Source organism: Taeniopygia guttata, chromosome 1A, assembly GCF_048771995.1.
Source record: "Taeniopygia guttata chromosome 1A, bTaeGut7.mat, whole genome shotgun sequence".
Classification (NCBI taxonomy): domain Eukaryota; kingdom Metazoa; phylum Chordata; class Aves; order Passeriformes; family Estrildidae; genus Taeniopygia; species Taeniopygia guttata.
In genome coordinates this window covers 64291745-64308852 of record NC_133025.1, presented here as the reverse complement: position 1 = coordinate 64308852, position 17108 = coordinate 64291745, and the positions used below count along the sequence as shown (strand labels likewise).

Here is a 17108-nt window from a genome sequence, read left to right as displayed (position 1 = left end):
AATAAATTAGCAGTGTTGGACAAGACAGATTGGCTCCTTACTCTGGAATGATACAGCAGGGTGCACTTACTAGGAAAGCAATGACTTTACCTTTTAATTAAAACTGCAAGAGATTATAATGTTCTTGAAAGGTGCCAGAATGACAGCACTACTAAATGAAATCCTCATTTTCTCCTTAAGAGAAAAAAAAATCCTATTCAGGATAGAGGTAGCATATTTTGTACCCCCCATACATTTTTTTAGAATCTAAAAGTGAAAAAAAATAAACAGAAAACAGTTTCGAACATGCACAAAAATAATTCAAAGTTAAGACACGCTGACTGAAACAAAAAAAGTTGGTTGCAAGATTTTCAAGTCAGTTCATTTTTAGGGTGCAATCTAGATAAGAAGCATTTCCAAAAATATACATCCTTACTTTTTACAGGATCTTATAAATGTTTCTTAGCCAGCTTTCTTCAATCTGTCTTCATCAAATAAGGTCACCCATGAAACTACATGTACATTAAATTTAGTTCTGGTTCAAGTAACTGACAGTGGCATTAAAATTAAGTTTTCTAAATGAAGTAAGGCTTAACATTTGCAATAATGTAAGGATCAACAGGAAAAGGGGGAATGGCTTCACACTGACAAGAGCTGGTTTAGGTTGGATATCAGGAAGAAATTCTTCCCTGTGAGGGTGCTGAGGTCCTGGTACAGGGTGCCCCATGCCTGGCAGTGTCCAAGGCCAGGCAGGATGGGGCTCTGAGCAAGCTGGGATAGTGGGAGGTGTCCCTGCCCATGGCAGGGGGTTTGAATGGGATCATCAAGGTCCCTTCCAACCCAAGCCATGCTATGATTGTGTGTTTTTAGAATCTTTGCTAAACCAAGACAGAGAAACCCACAGAAAACATGGAGGACTACCTCAGCCACCAAGGTGGCTCCGAATTTAAGCAAAGGAGGGAAAAGGACTTCTTAATGTAAAAGGGTAATTAAGTCTTCATCTAACTTACACTAAGCCTAAAAATACATTCCATTTTGCAGATTTGCCTCAACAGTTCAACACTTGTCATATATAATTCCTCACTTAACAAGCAGTTTTACCGAAGTGGGTGTACTTTAAGAAATAAATATTAAACAGGGAAGAAGACTCAAGACTGCTGGTTGAAAATTTGGTTCTTGCAGTTCTGAGGTGCACACCTCCTAGGAAAGCCTTCCACAGCCAAGACTCACCACATTCTTCCACCCATCATTGTCAATATATTTTCCAAAATCCTGACTACAGTTTTCACAATGTGGACTGGTCAAATCAGTCAGGAATCCAGCTCACCAGTTCCCAACAACTTCACATTACCATAAACAGATGTTGGAAGCTTTTGTTGCTGCTGACCTGGAACAAGTCAATGGAAAGGCAGCATAACCTACCTGTCCCCAGAGTTATGCAGCAGTGATTTTCCCATAGAAATCAATACATTAAAAAAAAAACTAAAATACAAAACCTATCATGTAAAATATATAGATCCTGACTAAAATTCTCAGCTTCTACAGAGATGCTACCTTCTATCTGCTACAGCTGTAGAATAGAAATTACATGACTTATCCATTTGGGCAAACCTCTTTTCAAGTCATTTTTCTTAGAACCTGAAAATAACTGTGTTTCTGAATTGGCATAACTATTGACAAAATCTTGTAGTTAAATATAGATTTACTATCAATCTATGCAAGTTTACACTTAAATAGTGATGAAAATTAAAATATACAGAACTTAAGCTGGTATTCAGTAGCACTTTTTCTAGAAAAGATTTACAGGATCACGCCCTTAATGCTTGATAAAACTTAAACATATTTGTTTATACCAATAAACTGTCAGTCTCGGGCATCATGACTGGCTTTCAGTGTTTGTCAAAACTGGAGTTATGAGCTACACTTCAAAGCCCTAAGCTCAAGGAAGGAAATACATGTTCTTACTGAATTAAAGCTTATGCCTAGACATTTGTAACCCCTGACTGGAAGCTTTAAAAAAAACCAAAAAAACCCAAAAACATTCAACCAACAAACAAGCATAAAAACCCAAACAAAGCCCCATAACTTCTAGAAAAACCAATAAATACAATAAATACACAAAAACCACAACAGAAACAATCATATCTTTTTCTTTGTTTAAGAACATCAATGCAATTATTTTTGCCACTCAGGGAAGCTATTTTTTCTTTAGAAAGGAGCTATGTTAACTTGCACGTCCCTAGAGTAATAATGTGTTGGAGGGACACCTATCTGCAATATTCTGTAAAGGTTTGGTATCACTGTTTTACATAGCGGACCTGCCAGAGAGGATGCTGCAGCCTGGAGAGATGTGGGAAATAGAATCTGACCTCCTCTCAAGGCAAGAACTCACCCTCACACCTTCCTGACTGGAGAGAGAGGTCCCACCACCCTGAAAGAGGGCAGGGAACAATCCATCTGTCTGTGTTTTATGGAAGTTATGAATAAGAAAACACTTGCTGGAAAAAATCAGACCACGCTGATTTTAGAAAGTGCCATCACATTTTCCAAAATCTAAAAAATCCCAGACAGAGGCAATTTCTACTTTTACTCTTTCTAAAAGCCTAAGAGACTGGTATCATAAATTAAAAGAGACAATAAAAAGCCAGGACAGGTAACTAATAAAACAATTAACATGTTCTGAGCAATGCAGTTTTATGAGAGGATATCTGTGTAAAAAGGGAAGGGAACCCTTGGATGTACAATCTTATAATTACTGTAAAATGGAAAACCAGTGTATACCTACAGCTTTGCATGGTGAACAATCCTTACTCTCATAGTAAGAGATTCAGAAAAAAAAAATTCCCAAGACCAGTTTCTGTGCTTGCTTGTTCATTCCTGAGGATCCCTAGTGATCCTGGACAAGACAGATCCAGACTCTACAGGACCCAGGGAACACCTGTGCTTCTGGACTCATCTACAGTCCAACACAAGCAGAGGCCCAGAAGCTCCAGCCCAGCACCACCTCTCAGTGGTGTAATGTGCAGCTAAAGCGATGCTGGTTGATTCTTGTGTGGTTTTCCTTAATGAAAAGCACTTCCCTGTTTTGCTTGAGTTGTGATTTTCAGACATGAAATATGTTCTTTGAACATGAAGCTCTACGAGCTGGGTGCTCAAAAATAGTGAATAGGAGTTATTCAAGTGCTTCAACTTCATCCTTGTGACACATGCATCTCTATAGCTGATGGGTAGGTAAGTGCACCTCCAGGGAAAGCAGGAGGAAAGGCAAGATTTTGGATACAGCAGTTAAATATTCAGGATCATGCTGTCTCAAGTGCAAAGTGAATGCACACTTTATGTAGTTTATAGTTTCTCCATCAGAAAGGAAAAGGGAGGTTGAAGAAAAGATCTGAGCATCCAAAGACATCCTTTTCTTTTACAAAACTGTAGAAGGCCTCTCCAGGAAGTCTAACAGCTATTTCTACATAAAAACACATTGTCTCACCACAGCAAAGTTTCAATGCCTGTTTTTAAGTCTAGACAGCACAGCCCATATCTCCAGACTCCTCTAAGAAGGACTGAACAATCTGCACCAGCAAAAAAGCCTCTCCAAAGCTTTCTAGATATAGAGTTAGCAGAAAAAGAGGAAAGACCCCCACCAAATAAACTAAACCAACCCACAAGTAATTATCAGAAGAACATCCATGGATTGTAAACAGCCATGGAGACAGCTAGAGCAGGAAAGAAATTTAAATAATCTCTTTAAAGGCTTAAGGTAATAAAAAAAAAATTACACCTTTTTTCTGTGCCTTTTTTGCTGAAAGAACATGAGAAAAAAATAGATTTCTGGCAAAAAGTTCCCAACAAGGCTCCAGTAGGTCATTGAGTATTACTAAAAAGGCTACTGAGCTTCCATTTGCAGGGTGGTGCCATTTGCAATATTGCTTCACTCAATTATTTCAAAGCAAATTCATTTATTTGCATGGAATTGCTAAGGAAATTCATATAACTGAGCAGGTCTGTTTGCACTTAATGGGTGGTTCCTTCCTGTCTTATATAGCTTAAAAGGAAACCCTTCTGCAGAAATAAAAGGGAATTAAGGACAAAACATGATTTTATTGGTAATGAATGTGAGTAAAAACACTGACTGAGATGTATAATCAGGATTAAAGGCTTGGGCAGAGCGAGAACTAAGCAGAAGAACCACATCTGCATGTCCCATGTTGCCAATATGCCAAGACTGTGTCTGGAGTCAAACTGTGTCCAGAGCCATTTAAGAAGAGAGTCTGCAATGCAGTCTTTCAGGGACAAAAAAGGAAAACACGATTCCAAGTGTCTGGGCATACCATCTTTTCTCTAGTGCTGAGGAGGGACTGCAGCCAGCTACAGCATGACTTGGTGTGCACTGCATTGCAGGAAAGACTTCCAGAGGGTGTCAGTAAAGTCTGCTGGCACTGATGGAGAGAAGATCAAGAGAACCAAGCACATGACTTCTTGGTTGAGTGATGACAATGACAGCCTATACCTCTCCAGAGTGTGTGAACCTCAAAGATGAAAAAAGTTGTGAAGAACAGCACACTCCTTCCTGCAGGGCATCCGTGGGAGTAACTGAGCAAAATGATGATTAGAAAAACTCAAGGCTGGGAAAAGGCCTCCCAGAGAAAACACAAAATAATTGTTTCCAACAGGACAGCTCATCCATTTTGGTGCTGTGAGCCAGCTGGCTGGCAACACCAGCTACATATTAAAACAGAACTTGCCATCAGTCAGTCTTCTGGACCCTCAGCCCACACCACTGTCACACCTCTCTTCCACTCACACAGGAAAACTAAACTGTTACATTTCAGCACCTTCTGGCATGCTCATCTTTCAATTCATTTTTAAACCATGGTTGCAAAGGCAGCGGGACATACAGAATAATCCTAGGGTTGTCAGAGAGGCATTGTGGTCTGAGTTCAAAAAAGCTTATTCTAAGCTGACAAACTCAGGCAGAGGATGGTCTCCTCTGGACTTCCTTTGGGTACTTCTGCCATTGTGGGACCAGAACCATCTCATTCTCCCTTTCAGTGAAGTGCTAAGAAGATTAACAATCCGCTGTGCCACAGATGAGCCACCATAATCCCTGTGCCCAGGCAAACACTGCTTGAACTCCCTCAGGATGTTCAGAGCAAGGGGCATGGAGGTTTAAAACCAAATTTGAAAGTTCCAAATAAGCAAAGGAGCAGCAACACCAATGCAGTACCCAGAAGTCATGAGGATGCAGCTCTGTTCAAAAAGGTTCCTTTTTAGCTGATCATCTTAATGTCCCCTGCAATGCATTCCTGTAGGTGGGCTGATGTGTGAATACAGAACCTTGAAAGAGTAATGAGATTCTCCATAAATTTTTTCCAACTTAAAAAGCTAATTACCCACTGGAATAACAGTCTTTGCTGCTCATCTCACCTCCATCCTGAAACTTGCTCAGCCTTTCGAAGTATGACGATATGGGAACTTGAACAATATCTAGAATTGCCAGCAGCGTCCGGGTCAGTCTGAGAAGCTCACTAAAACTATAGAAGCCAAAGTATATGAGGTTTCGAGCCAGATGTACCACCTATGAGAAAAACAAATTAAAAATGAAGGAAATACTGACAGCCTTTGTGGTTTTCAATTGCATTTCACACAGTAGCTTCCACAGAGATTCAGATCTTGAGTGCATTCAAACTAGCACAAGTCTTGCCACTGATTTTTGGACTAAGGCCAGTGACATTAAATGTTTGTCAGGATTAGACAAAAAGCAATTGGTCAGTCAGGTTCTAGCAGACAGCAAAACCAAGGTGAGACTTAGGAAGGCTTGAGAGGATAAAATTGCATCCGTGAAAATATATAAGATCAAGAAGAAAGACTCTGAGAAATTATTTAAAGAGGCAGCAGCTTTGGGGAAGATGGAAGTCAGCAGAAGAGTAAGATGACTGTGATAAGTTTGCACAGAGGTGATTTCAGGTGACCAGAGGCAAAAGCAACAAAGAGAAGTAGGCCAGGGGAAGAACTATAAAAGCTATAACCATTTCCCCTTTGTTCTTTGCTAGAAAATCTAGGCCTATCTAAAGGAATTTCAAATGGTGTTTAAACCACAGGATTAGGTTATTCAGAGTGTTTTGTTGAGTGTAATACCCTATGCGGAAAACAGCACTTACTTAAACTGACAAATCCTTAACAAGTTATTTCACTAATGTAGAAAGAGCAGGAATATTCACCATGTACTCCCCAGAAATCCCCCTCCTTCCATGGAAATGCAGGAGAAGGAAGGAAAGGTTGGAAAATACAGCAGACAAGACTATTATTTTCTGCAGCACCAGTCAGCACCAAGAACAATGGAATTATGAACAGGTGTTTCTTTAGGCTATTTTACACCAACATTTATTTTGCGACTGGCTTTATTTTGAAAAAAGCAATGTCATCTTATCTGAAATGAGTAATACTGTAAGTAGGATGCAGATAGCTGAGAAATACCTCAAATGTAAGTTTATTTTTCTCTTTGTCTCCAAATGGAAAGGGCTGATTCACAACTTCTTTCAAGTACTCTTCTACAAACTCCATTGTTAGTGCAAACTTTGTCTTCATTTCATTCCTTGAAGAGTCAGTGAAGGAATCATACCTACAATACAAGGCACAGAAAGAAGGAAAATTGAACACCTCTGATATCAGGATCAGCTGTCACTAAATTAAAAACAAACCAATCACAATCCTCTGAAATGACTCAGTTCAGTGCTCTGGAAACATGGAAAGTGGATGCCCAAACCTTCCCTTCAACACTACCAGGAATGGGAAGAATATAGACAGGATAATACCACTCTTTTGGCAGATAGGACTCTAAAATCTTGCTGTGGCAATTCAATGAGGTCATTAGCAAAACAACACTGGTTGCTGCACTGCTGTGCTTCTTCCTCTGTCTCTCCAGCCAGACACTCCCTGGCTGGGAGCATCCCAGTGCTGCTGCTCCATCAAATCAGTAGAGCCAGACAGGGTTTCCACTGAAATCAATGGTCCTTTCTCTAAAATTATATTTAACACATGCTTAAGTACTTCACTAAGTGAAGGCTAAAGCCTCTGTGAGTTGTTTGTGGACAGAGGCTGTGTCTTAATTCTGGGTTCCCAGCTGTGGTTTTCTGTTGAACTTGAGGTATAAAACCGAGTTCCAGCCTAGCAAACCTGTCATGCGAGACACAATGGGATTACTTGGAGTTCAGCTGGTCTGAGGAAAGGCCATTCCATTTTCTCCAGCTTGTTGAATAAAACGTAGTGAAAAATAAAATGTATGTATTTAATGATTGAAAGCTGCCCATTGACGTTTCCAAGAGTAACAATAATTAATAGCTCCATGCTCTGCAACAAAATGCCTTTTCACACATATGTTTTGTGGCCACTGGATATCTACAACCACTTTGTTCTAAGACAAACCCTACAAAGACCTTTTGTGCTTTAGTTTTAAACACTTCCAACTCACTCATGAATGGTGATCTTGGTAGGAATTTCAGTCCACAGTCTGGCATACTTGACAGGCACCACAGACTCCTGGGGATCTCTGTCCACGTGCATGTGCAGCATCAGACGGCAGAAGGAAGCCCGCAGGTCGTAGGGGAGGCTCTCATCAGACATACACCTGAGGATCAAGTCTACTGACAGCTGGGCAGAAATCTGGTTGATGGCGAGATACTGGCGGTCCAGGCACATTCTTGCAAAGAGGTTCAGTTGGTACCTTAAAAAAAAAAAAAAAAGGTAATAACGTGGTATTCAAGAAAATTGGTTGGAAATGAAAGAACACACCTCAGAACCTCACGTTACAAGCTTGTTGCGAGCCTTTCTGATATAAATCCTAAAAAATAACAAGAGTGATTTTGTTAAGCAAGGGAGCAAGTTGACATTAAAACTATTTGTTCAGTTGTTGCTCCAATTTTGTAAAACATTATTCCATGATCCCATTTCTTCTCTAATCCTGAAGACACTCAGGACACTCAATTCTCAGGCCATGCCTTGCTTCCAGGGCAGTACAACCTAAAATTAAAGCTCAATAAATAAAAGGTAAGAGGCAAAATAAAAGACACAAAAAGAGATGTGGTGAGCAAAGGAAACTCAAAATTTGCCTGGAATAGGCAGCAGAGACTGTGGTACCTCCCACAAGAAAAAACTTGACATGAACTCTTAGTCTCAGTTTCTGGCATGAAACTGGTTTCATGGCTTTTTCTTTCACTATTCTGGTTTCCGTTTTTGATATTGGCAAATGAATTGGATAAGAACAGCACTGAGGATCTTCAGAGAGTTTACATTTTCTTCCCTTTGAATAAGCAGTTTTACCTGTAGTAGGTAAGAACCTCTAAATCAGCCTTGGTGCCCTCCTTTGCCTCCTGAGCCAGGTGCCTGATGGCTTTGCCATGAGGCTCCTTGTTGCTGTCAATCCAGTAAAGCCACACTTCCTCTTCATCAATGTCATCCGAGATGACTGGGCATTCCAAGGGATTGTCCATTTGGGTTGAAACCAGCCTGCAAACACAAACCATTCACAATGGAGCCACGAGCAAAGTTCTGGGAATTTAAGAGAGCAGACAACAAAAAGTGGCATGTGCTGATTACAGATACTCACTTGGTCTGGATGAGAATGTCAGCATTCCCTGGGCTCAGCATAAACTTGCAGATGAGTTCCTGAGTTACTGGTATTGCTGTGGTGTTAGATACACACAGGTCTGACAGATAATCCAAGAATCTGCAGTCAAAAAAACACAGATGCAGCAGAACATGAGACTTACCATTACTGAGGAACTGCAGTAGAAATCTCTAGCACTCAGCACTAGAGGATGGGTAGGCAAGAGGGACTCTGTATCTTAATCAACATATGATCTTGGTCAGTTCGTGCTCCTGCAACTCACAGCACCTTCCACTAGATCAGGTTACTCCAAGCCCCATCCAATCTGGCCTTGAACACTGCCAGGGAATGCTGGGCTACCAGAGAAGAGTGCAGATCTGTCAGGACCTGCAGATAGGACTCTGCATTCAAAGAGGTCATTCCATGTAAGGCAAAAAGAACAAAGCTTTGCAGTGAAATCAGCTTCCTATGAATTTGTCTCTCAAATGTAGGTCTTCTGATGTTTAACAAGGTTCAGGCTGAGGCTTTCCTTACAGCTGGGACATTCATTAGGTATGTGGTTTTGTCTCTTTTCAGGGATTCCTACGTGTGCAGTAATAGTAATACATTTTGCAGCCTTTGACACACTGCAATATAAAAAGGGCCTCTTCCTTCTATGCAGTTTCCCCTTTCCATGATAGTCACAGGAATTAAGTATCTCTGAGCCCACCACTCCTCTAGCAATTGTAGCTAAAACTGAGCAAGGTGCTCAAGAGCTGGTGGGGGAGCAGATGTGAGCAGGCGCACACACACACATTATATATTCTATTTTCTTAGAAATCCAGGTACAAACTCTGACCATCTGCTATCAGCCATCCAAGGAACCAACAGTTTGAACCTCTAGCACAGACCACAGCTCTGCTAAAGTCTGGGAACTGTAGTGGGTGAGTACAGACAGCCTTTTTAGGGTAGACTTATGAAAAAAATCCACCCATAACTGAAATGAAGTTTTGTGGTAACTGGTAATTAAAAGTGCATAGTAATCACAAAGATAAAATTAAGCAAACAACATATAATTACATGGACTTTTGGGGAAGTCACCTGGTTGGAGCCAAAACTTAGGGAGGTTTTTAATTTTGTAGCTTATGTGTTTTAGAGCAGAATGCCACCATTCTCACTTACCCCAACAGTGCTGCGAAAATCTACAAAACTCTCCATAAAAATCAGTATCAAGATCAAGCCTCTGCTGTTCACATTACAACATTCTGGCAAGGGGCAATTTGGAAACATTTATTGCTCCTGAATTCCTCAAAGAAGTGGATACACAGCAGTTGCATTATGTGGTTATAGCACAAATTCCATTACATCTCGGCCACAAGAAAATGCAATGTGCAATTTTCAATAAACACAGACCCTTCAGAGACAGAGCTGATCCTGTGATTTCCTCTTCACATTGACCAAGCCCAACCCAGCTGAGCATGGGAGAAGCAATCAGATTATAGAGTGAGGCCAAACAGGCATATAGAAAATAATTGAAGCAGTGAAACACTAAGGCCTTGGGCAACATCCTTAAAGGCTACCTGGAAAATGGTATTCACAATTACAGGGGACAATATATGGCCTTCAGTATGTTCATTTCTTATACTTGTATTACTTTGTTCATTTTAAAACTGAAAATCCAATAATAAAGAGATTTTTCCACTTTAAAATAACGAAATCAATTTCTTCTATATTCCGATCTGAAGCTTATTAAAAAAAAAAAAATCAGCTGTATGAAGTTCAAGGCCAGAAATTTTAATTTGGAACAAAATTCGGTCTAGGACACAAGTTTATTGGATCTTCACTGTCCTAGGCCTTTTTCAGGTTTGACCTGGAATCAGAAGCTGCAGGAAAATTGATATTAATAAAAGCTTAGAAAAAGCTATATGTGTGTATAATTTACACCAGGATTATTATCAGGGGAACCAGCACAAATGGCAGTTTTGCAGAGGAGCTGCAGAGCCAGGAGAAATTAAACTTTCTCTTAACTTCTCTTGGCCCCAGTCAGAACTGAGACCAAATTTTCAAGGCTCTCCTGTAATGTATAAGCCCTCTTTTCAGGAAGCTCTAGTTTTAAAACGTGGAGATGGTTTAATTCCAAGAATTACAGGTAGTTCTAATACTTTCTGTACAGGTGGGGTTTTTGTTTGCCAGGTCAAAACAGGAAGAAAGAGACACCAAAGCAATGAATAGCAAGCAATTCACAGCTACTGCAAAAATGCTACATGGACCACTTCAAACCTTGGCTCTCGATTTCTCCTGAGTAAATTCACAAACGTCTCTATTTCTTTAGCCGTGATGTGTTTCTCTAGCAGTTTTCTGTTGTTGTGCAACAAAGCTGTGATGGTGTCTTCTGCCAGAATATCATAACCAATCTGGGACTGCATGATGCAGAAGTTCTTAGCAATATATTCCTGAAAAAAAGGAAAAATTCCCATGATGACCTGCTGAGCAGTAATGCTTTCTCTTTTAGAACCAGAGGCACCCAGCTTAGTTAGCAATCAAAATTGCTAACTAAAAATTGCTAAAAAAAATTGCTTAGTTAGCAATCAAAATTGCTAAAATCAATGCTCTCTGAACTGGCCTGTATAAAAGAACTTCTGAATACCTCAAATATGTACCCTGAGAAACAGATTCCATATTAGGGATGACTAACTCTTTTCATTCTTTCATAAACCAAAGGAATGAATCAATGAAAACATATATCAAATTAAAAAAATGGCAACCTCTTTTTTTTCTTTAAAAAAAAGAAAAACTAAAAGATTTTTATAGTGTTTAAGAAGCTATTTTCCCGAGTCTTCCCTCCTCCTTTTCTCTCCCTTCAGGAGAGAAATATTTCTGTAAAACAGTGGAAAGAAAACAAAGAAGCCACACAGCAGTTCAGGCTTTTATCTCCAGTCCCTTTAGTCCGGGTTCTGAAATACCTCTTGCCCACAGGGAGTCTCCAGCAGTGGGAAATCAGGCTACCTGATATAACAACCTCTGCTCTGACTCACTGCCATCCCTCTACAAATATTTAAGCAAGAGAAACAGCTTTGCAGATTTCCCACTTTGCAATCCAGACTCCAAGAACATACTTTTAATAACAGAAAGCTCATGAATGAAGCAGTGAACCCCAGTCTCAGACTGAGCCTGCAAAAGTACAAAGTGAATTTGTGATATTCATTGTTGAACTTTCAATTCACCACTACTAAGCTACACACACACAAAAAAAAAAAAAAAAGACCTTCCCCCATTACCACAGAATCCCACTTGTAAGTGCAGAGCACCACATCAAACCCAGGACATGTAATTACAGAAATCAGGAGGAAAATTATCCTCAATACCACTGACCTGGTTCTTCCTATAGTCCTGTTGGGAGTGTCTTAGAACTCTGTAACATAATCTTAACATGTATTTGTAGGGAGCATATCTCTGGTCACCCAGGTCTTCAAGTCTCAGCATTGATCCTTCACCTTTGTCCTTAAAAGGAGCTTTGAGGATGCCAAATATCTGTTCAAAATCAAAATCCCGAGTGAAAACCAGACCCCGATTTCTGCTGAACTTTCAGAATGGAAGTTCAGCAGAAACCAAAGACAATGGAAATGTCCTCTGACAGGACCATCACAACAGCCTTGACTAAACACAAATGGGGACACAATCTGAGACATCACACCTTTATGCATTTGGGTTAGCTTTACATTTCCCACCAACCTGATTGATACTGCTTTTTCTTTACTATCCCCAACTTTAAACAGTTCCATGTCTTAACTTTGGATAATTCAATGATGAAAAAGGAGGACAACACTGGCTTCTGTCCAGTCTTATCCTTTCCCCCTTTTTTTTAATTTCTTTCGGTTGACTTGACAAAATGGACATTAATTTTATTTACTTGCAAATTTGCCCTCATGCAAACAAAGTCAGAGTTCCACAGGGGCACTATGTGAGCTACACTTGCAGGCTTGGGACCACGTTCTGTGTTTGTCTCAAATTTTGTGAACAATTTGCTCTCAAATATGATCTTAAATCTTATCAGAAACACATGAAATTGAGAGTCCTCTACAGCCCCTTGTGCTTGACTCTGATTTAGAGAGATGAGCTTTGACCAAGTAGTGCCATTTCTACCCAATCCAGTGAGAAACCAAACATGGCATAAGCCAACTTACCCAAAAATAACTTTTTCTCACATCACTCTCTCCTACAATCTGTTTGCAGATACAGATTGTATAATAATAAGTTGTTAACACAGTAGGACATACCTGAGCCAATATATTTTGCTCCCTCATTAATTTCTGTCGTTCCCGGTTTGGCTTGGTAATGATCACATCCAAGACTTCTTGCCCATTATTGGGCACATCAGCAACAAAGAAAATGAGATCTTCCAGTAGCTTGGTTACAAACCTAGAATGAATAGATAAATAATTACCATAAACAGTCACTCAACACTTGCTAGGATTCATTAAGAACAAAAATCACACTTATGCTAAGCTTTACCTGACAAAATGGAACTTCCACCACTGCAAAGTTAAGTTTGACATGTACTTAAGTATTCCAAGCCTTGGTTCAGCAGAAGCTTAAATCAATCACGGGCTGTTTATCAAGGCATTAAACAACAACCAGAGGGAAAACAAGAGAAAAATACAGGCTGCTGGATTGATACAGTTTTCAGAGACCCAAAATCTATACCTGGTGGCCTCAAGGCCCAGGAGCAGTAAAAAGAAACTCACACAGCCTAGCATGGATTTTTATGCTTTATCACGGATCCATGAAACAAGATGATGGACTCACCAGAGGAATAAAAACATTTTGCCACTAGATAATTTCCCTACTGACCCATGAAACTGGTTCATATATATATTCATATATAACAGTTTTCCTATATATACTGACCCCAGAAACTATTTGTTTCACTCTTTGCTAAACAAAAGATTTTTCAGAAGCAGGTGCTAAACACAGAGGCAGTAGTAATTCCTTCTCTCCCACCTTCAGAAAATACAAAAAGACAGAATATAAATGGGAAAAAAACACAAAGTCATTGCTGCCTCCTTGTTACTAACACCTTGCCAGACATGCAGTGAGAAACACAGATGTCCACAGATTTCAAAGAATATCCCTTAATAGCACCAGCAGTCTTTTACATTAAAAACTCAGCACCATCTCAATTTGGTCAATGTCTAGTCTATAGCTAACAAATCTGCCAGCTATGAAGGAGGCAGAAAGATCCCCAAGAGATTTTCAGTCACCTGTGGGAGCCAGAAGCAAAGTTCCCATTATTTACAAGTGAGCTGGGCTGCTCACCTAAACCCTCTGAGTGAGTTTTAGCACTGAAAGCTTCAGGCCTCTTGTGGAAAACAGCAAGGTGTGTGCCACCCCCACAAAATAAAGTAGAAAAGGAAGCTATAGGATGGAGCAATAAGGTATAAACTGTTGGGACTTCTAGTTCTCTATGCTAGAAGATGATAAGGCAGGAAGAAGATGGTTTGGGTTTTTTTTCCAAAGGAAGTCACAACAACTAACAAATAATGGCATTGTTGGAAAACAGCTCAGAATTGTTTTACGTGTTTGTTGTACCAATCTGACAACATCAAGACCTGACAATACTGACAGTGACAAGTTCATACAGGGATGTCCCACCTGGACAGTGTCGTATCCCTCTCTGAGTCAACTCAATCGTGAAATGGCCCCCACAGCTTCTCAAGGCTGAGTCCCAACACCCAGGCATTAAACATCTGCATGTAATGACATTAAATCAACTGGTCTAATTTCTACTGGAAACTGACTGTGAAAATTCAGTTCCATCACCAAAAATCAACATTTTCAGAAAAAAAGAAAAGCTGTATATAATATATTACAGTTACAAATTCACACTGCCAGAGATGCTATCTTATATTCAGTTTAACCACAGGCAGCTGAAGATAAATAGTGAACTACATCACTGGCTACATATATTTGTGCATACATACATATGGCTACAATATACAACAAATGCACAACAAAATCCCTTGATTCAGGGGAGGGTGTGAGGAGCAGACATTCTAATAGTGCCACAGACAAAATGGGGATGAATACAAGGGTAAACAACAAATTGATGTAAAATAGAAAAAGAGAACAGGGGGAAATAGATGTGAGAAAGCAAATGGAGCAGCTTCTCAGTCACACTGAGACCTCCTTCCAAGGCTTTTGCAGGTTTGCAGTGTGGTGAACTTGACACACGTCCAGAGCCCTGAAGTGCTGCTTTCCTGTACATGAAAATCAGATGCAATGCACCCTCACGTTATAGCTCAGAAGCAGATTACCAAATGAAGTCCAGACAAAGACATTTGCCCAGGGATTTATCCTGGAAATCCATTAATTTATGGGGTCAGTGAGCTGGGGAAGTGCTGTTTACCCCCCTTTTACACAGGAGATACACAGATCAGCCTGAGGTACAGCAAGGATGCTCTCACAGAGGTGGAATCTAACCCCAGGCTGGCACTCTTAGAACTGAAGTGCCCTCTCCCAATTGCCTCTGTCCATGTGGATATCACCTACCCATGACTATGTAATCATGAGTAACCAAATACCAATTTAGCAGGGGAAAAAATAAAACTCACTAACCTCCTTTCATTCTGGGTTATTGTTCCGTTCTCCAGCTTTTTAACAGTTGATGCTAAAACCTTGTTGGCATCATTGGCAAAGTCCAAGTCTCTGACCTCAGACAGAGGAACTGATACAATGGCAAAAGCTTCCTTGTCCTCTTTGGTTTGGCACGTCCCAATCTGCAAACATTTTTGGTTTAAAGTGGATGAGCAATCCTCTTACCTTTATCCTAAGTATGAAGCACATTTCAGAGGTTAGAAGTGAGACAGCTTCAGGAGTGAGTTTGGGATTTTGTTTACCTTTAACATCACAGGCCTCTCTTCCTCAGTGTCTATCGGGATGCTGGTGCTGGTGACCCAAGTGTTGGTGCACAAGTGCCTCAGTCGGACGTAGGAGTTCCTAAAGGGGACAGAGCAAACAGAAGATGAGATGGATCAGTCCTGAGCCCAGGTGGGCAAGTGAGATGCTCTGCAGCATCTGCTTGTGGCATGAGGCTGGAGAGCAGGAGCCATGCCAGCCACTGCAATAAAAAGAGGAGGTGGACCTAAAAGACACTGCAGTACCCTTTTACCTTGACTCCTTCTTTCTCACCCAGAACAGAGCTGCAACAAGAACAGCCAGCATCTTGGGATTGTGCAGAGCGCTGAGTTTAAGTATTTACATAAATCTAGGAGTAAAATATTCTTTAAGGGGAAAAAAAACCTCAAAGGAAGATGTTACAAAATCCCATCTGAACAGAAATACATTTAATGAATAAACCCAATTCTTTTATTATTTTTTTCCTGCAGAATAACAAATCCTTTTAAGCTGTCACAGCACAAAGCCAGAAAGTAAAGCTGACCGTGGTTTCACAGCTTCATCATTATGATCTGCAAACCCTTGTTCCAGAGCAAGCATTTACAGTACCAGTACTCAACTGAAAATCAAGCGAACAAAGAGCAGATATGAGATCCTTCTAAATTCTTTCCATATGATAATCTGTGGTATTATCAAAAAGCAGAGCTGAGAAATCAATTACAATTTTAACTCTGAATTTTACTTTTGAAATATATTCACTGTGGTCTCCATTCACAGTCTCCCTTTCACGCTGATGGGCTTTTGAGCATTCAAGTAAGCAAATTATCTGGCAGAACTTAGCACAGCAAACACTTCAAAGTCACATACATCAGTATTTGTGGGTACCCAGCTTTAAAATCCACCCTCATAACAACCAGCCCCAAGTGTCTGCAAGCCCATTCAGTCACAACCAACACCGTGCGACTTATCTAACCAATCTCAGCTATGTTACACAGCTAAAATTTCAAATATTGACAATTGAAACCCAGAAGCCACTTGCTGAATACATTTGAATAAAAAATGTGCTCAGTAGCATCATGATATGTCAGGGAAACAGAAGCCCAGCTCACCCCACATATTATTTTGTTGGGAACAATTCAATTAAATCTATTAAAAATACATTTTTTTTCAAACAGTGCACAGAGCTCAATTCTATCCTCACACAGATCTCTGTGCAATATTTAGACCATTATTTTTTCTCTTCACAGACGAAGTGTCACTTGTTTTATCCTTATAATTATTTTACCCAGTCACAGCAGCAGTATCATGTTTTATACATCCCTTATTTATCCATGAACACTCCTCAAATTTTGACAGAAGGATAATACTTGCTCATGTTTGCCTTTTTTATGCTTTACTCACCAGCATAATGCCAGGAAGAAACCCTGTCAATGCAGCACTATTTTCTGCCCTTTTTTCATTTCTTTTTTTTTTACCTTGGAACCAGGCAATCAGCTCTCTGAAGGGTGGTGGCATCCAGTTCAAAGAGAGATGCGATGTCATTTCCATGTGGCACCGAGACCAAAGTATACATAATCTTCTCCCCTGCCTGGCGTTTCTTCTTTGAAGCAGGAAGGTCGCCGTCTCTCTGCTGATTAGGCACAAGGGTTATTTGCTT

General features: G+C 40.2%; 1 protein-coding gene across 2 annotated transcripts in view; it reads right to left on the bottom strand.

Moving 5' to 3' along the window:
• Positions 1-17108, bottom strand: part of ITPR2 (inositol 1,4,5-trisphosphate receptor type 2) — a 246663-nt gene that overhangs the window by 159176 nt on the left and 70379 nt on the right. For both annotated transcript variants that reach the window (XM_072923748.1, XM_030263492.4), the window contains 11 exons: positions 16927-17081; positions 15454-15553; positions 15173-15333; positions 12835-12976; positions 11930-12088; positions 10838-11010; positions 8579-8698; positions 8293-8478; positions 7445-7696; positions 6451-6595; positions 5401-5551 (listed from right to left, as the gene is read on the bottom strand). In XM_072923748.1, the coding sequence (XP_072779849.1) occupies positions 5401-5551; positions 6451-6595; positions 7445-7696; positions 8293-8478; positions 8579-8698; positions 10838-11010; positions 11930-12088; positions 12835-12976; positions 15173-15333; positions 15454-15553; positions 16927-17081 (1744 nt within the window). The remainder of the gene's footprint in view (positions 1-5400; positions 5552-6450; positions 6596-7444; positions 7697-8292; positions 8479-8578; positions 8699-10837; positions 11011-11929; positions 12089-12834; positions 12977-15172; positions 15334-15453; positions 15554-16926; positions 17082-17108) is intronic.